This window comes from Camelina sativa, chromosome 14, assembly GCF_000633955.1.
Source record: "Camelina sativa cultivar DH55 chromosome 14, Cs, whole genome shotgun sequence".
Classification (NCBI taxonomy): domain Eukaryota; kingdom Viridiplantae; phylum Streptophyta; class Magnoliopsida; order Brassicales; family Brassicaceae; genus Camelina; species Camelina sativa.
The window spans coordinates 13,449,053-13,451,099 of record NC_025698.1 but is presented as its reverse complement, the minus strand read 5'-3'; the positions used below and the strand labels follow the sequence as shown (position 1 = coordinate 13,451,099).

The 2,047-nt window shown below is 38.1% G+C and overlaps 1 protein-coding gene across 1 annotated transcript; it reads right to left on the bottom strand.

Annotated features, from left to right (window-relative positions):
• Nucleotides 450-2,047, bottom strand: LOC104741327 (uncharacterized membrane protein YuiD-like). The gene is made up of 5 exons (XM_010462164.2): nt 1,772-2,047; nt 1,523-1,679; nt 1,384-1,434; nt 1,151-1,243; nt 450-734 (listed from the first exon to the last, which is right to left on the bottom strand). Exons 1-5 carry the CDS (start codon nt 1,885-1,887, stop codon nt 660-662), a joined length of 492 nt encoding a protein of 163 aa, XP_010460466.1. The 5' UTR covers nt 1,888-2,047; the 3' UTR covers nt 450-659.

The following is a 2,047-nucleotide window of genomic DNA, read 5'->3' as shown; positions in this document are numbered from 1 at the left end:
AAATGTACTTCAAAAATAATAATATAGATACTCTGAAAACAATAAATTTGAAACTTATTTTTGTAGTCCATAAAAATTTATATATAATAAATAAAGAGGTGTAAAATATAAAGGTGTAAAACATAGAGGTGTGAAACAAAAAGGTGCAAAAATTAATAGGTGCAATTCTTAAAATATGGAGTTACGATAAAGAGATGCAAAAATTAAAAGATGCGATAAAGGAGGAGGGAACGACGAAGAGATGCAAAAATTAAAAGGTGCAACTTTTGAATGATAGGAGTACGTCCAAGAGACACGATAATTTGAGGAAAAAGACTTGCACTTGTTGGGATCATTAATAAGTTTCAACCGTTAGATGAAATAATAGTATTAATCTCAGCCGTTGGATTAAAGATCGCGCAAAGATATCACAAATTCTTTGTATATTTGCTATTATATTTATTTGCAAATAACAAAATCACGATTCTTTTCATTGTAATGGTGCTCCAAGTTTTCTTTACATCAAGTATAGAATGGTAATATCATAGCTTTAAGTAAGAATATATATATAGTGAGAGAAGAAGAAAGCCTGTTTCGTTCGGATTCTGTCCAGCAGCTTCAAAAGGAAATGAAGCAGAAGAGTTGGCCCAGTTGAGTCTGGCTCTGCTTGGTGGTTAACGTTAGCTAGTAGCTATCCTGAAAAACAAGTATCCAGTGACTGCTGTGGCACTTCCAAGCATTCCACCAGCAACAACCTGAACACTCTCAGCAAATAGAAAACAGAATCTGATGAGAACAAGAAATCGATTCATACCAAAACGCAGTGAGAAATGATGAAAAGAGCACTTAATATATCAACGGAAGGAAACACAAAAATAGGTTTTGTTCTAGAGTGACATCACCTCACACAAGCCTCCAAAAGGCTCGAAGTCGGTTCCAATTACTCAAACCCCCTTCACTAATTCCTTCAATCCCCATTATTTATACTCATGCTTCCCCCTAACTGTCTAACTACATTCTTGCTAAACCGAATGCAACACATATAAGAATCTCATCTCTTGCTAGTCCTATATGATGATGTCGTAAGTTTTATAATTGAGGACTGGATCATACTGAATTCTATTAGGATGTTCAGCAAAGAGAGAACAGCATGTGATCTGTGATTACATACCTGAGGAGGGGTATGACCGAGAAGCTCACGCAATGGTCTGCTTTCAGCCAGAGGATGTTCTGCAGGAAGTTCATATACAATCTGATTGAGAACCTGGAAAAATGAATCAGACTGAAGAGATCAGGAAGATACAACCATTTCTCAGATGGATTCATAAAAAAAAACAAAAAAAAAACCAGACTTTGTTAAAAAATAGAAGAAACAAAGAGAAGTTAGGAGCAGTGATCAAAAACCTCAGCTTGGCGACCCGCATGTAATCTAACACCAGTAGCATCATACATCACCTACCACCAAGAAACACTCACTCAAATTGAATCCTTCATAACTCAATTGATAAGCTACAAAAAGATAGGAGGAGATGAACAAACTTACAACAGAAGCCAAGATCAAAGCAATGGCAAAATGTGAACCACCAAAGCCCTCTTGTAAGCCAATAGCAACAGCGAGAGAGGTGACAGTGGCTGAATGGGAAGAAGGCATCCCTCCGGAACCAATAAGCTGTTTGAGATCCCATCTCCGTTCTCTATACCTGCGCAGAATCAAGAGAGAGACACACTCAAAGTTCAATCAATCGACTCATTACGAAAAGAGATGATGCATGGGGGATCTAATCTAACATACCAGGAAGTGAAGAGTTTGATGAATTGAGCGATGGTGAAAGCCGTCACAGCAGAAATGAGAGGGTAATTGGTGAAAATTGACAAGTAATGAGTGGTCGTAGCCGTAGATTCCTCCATCGCCGATGATGATTGGATCTCTCGTCAGGCTTCCTCAATCGACAATAATAAGTAAGTCCATTAAAGCGTTCCGTTCTCGTCAGGTTACTCCTCAAAGGAACTCGCTCCAATGTCGTCTACGTCTACCGTTCAATCCTCTTTTGTCTTCCGTTGACCAATT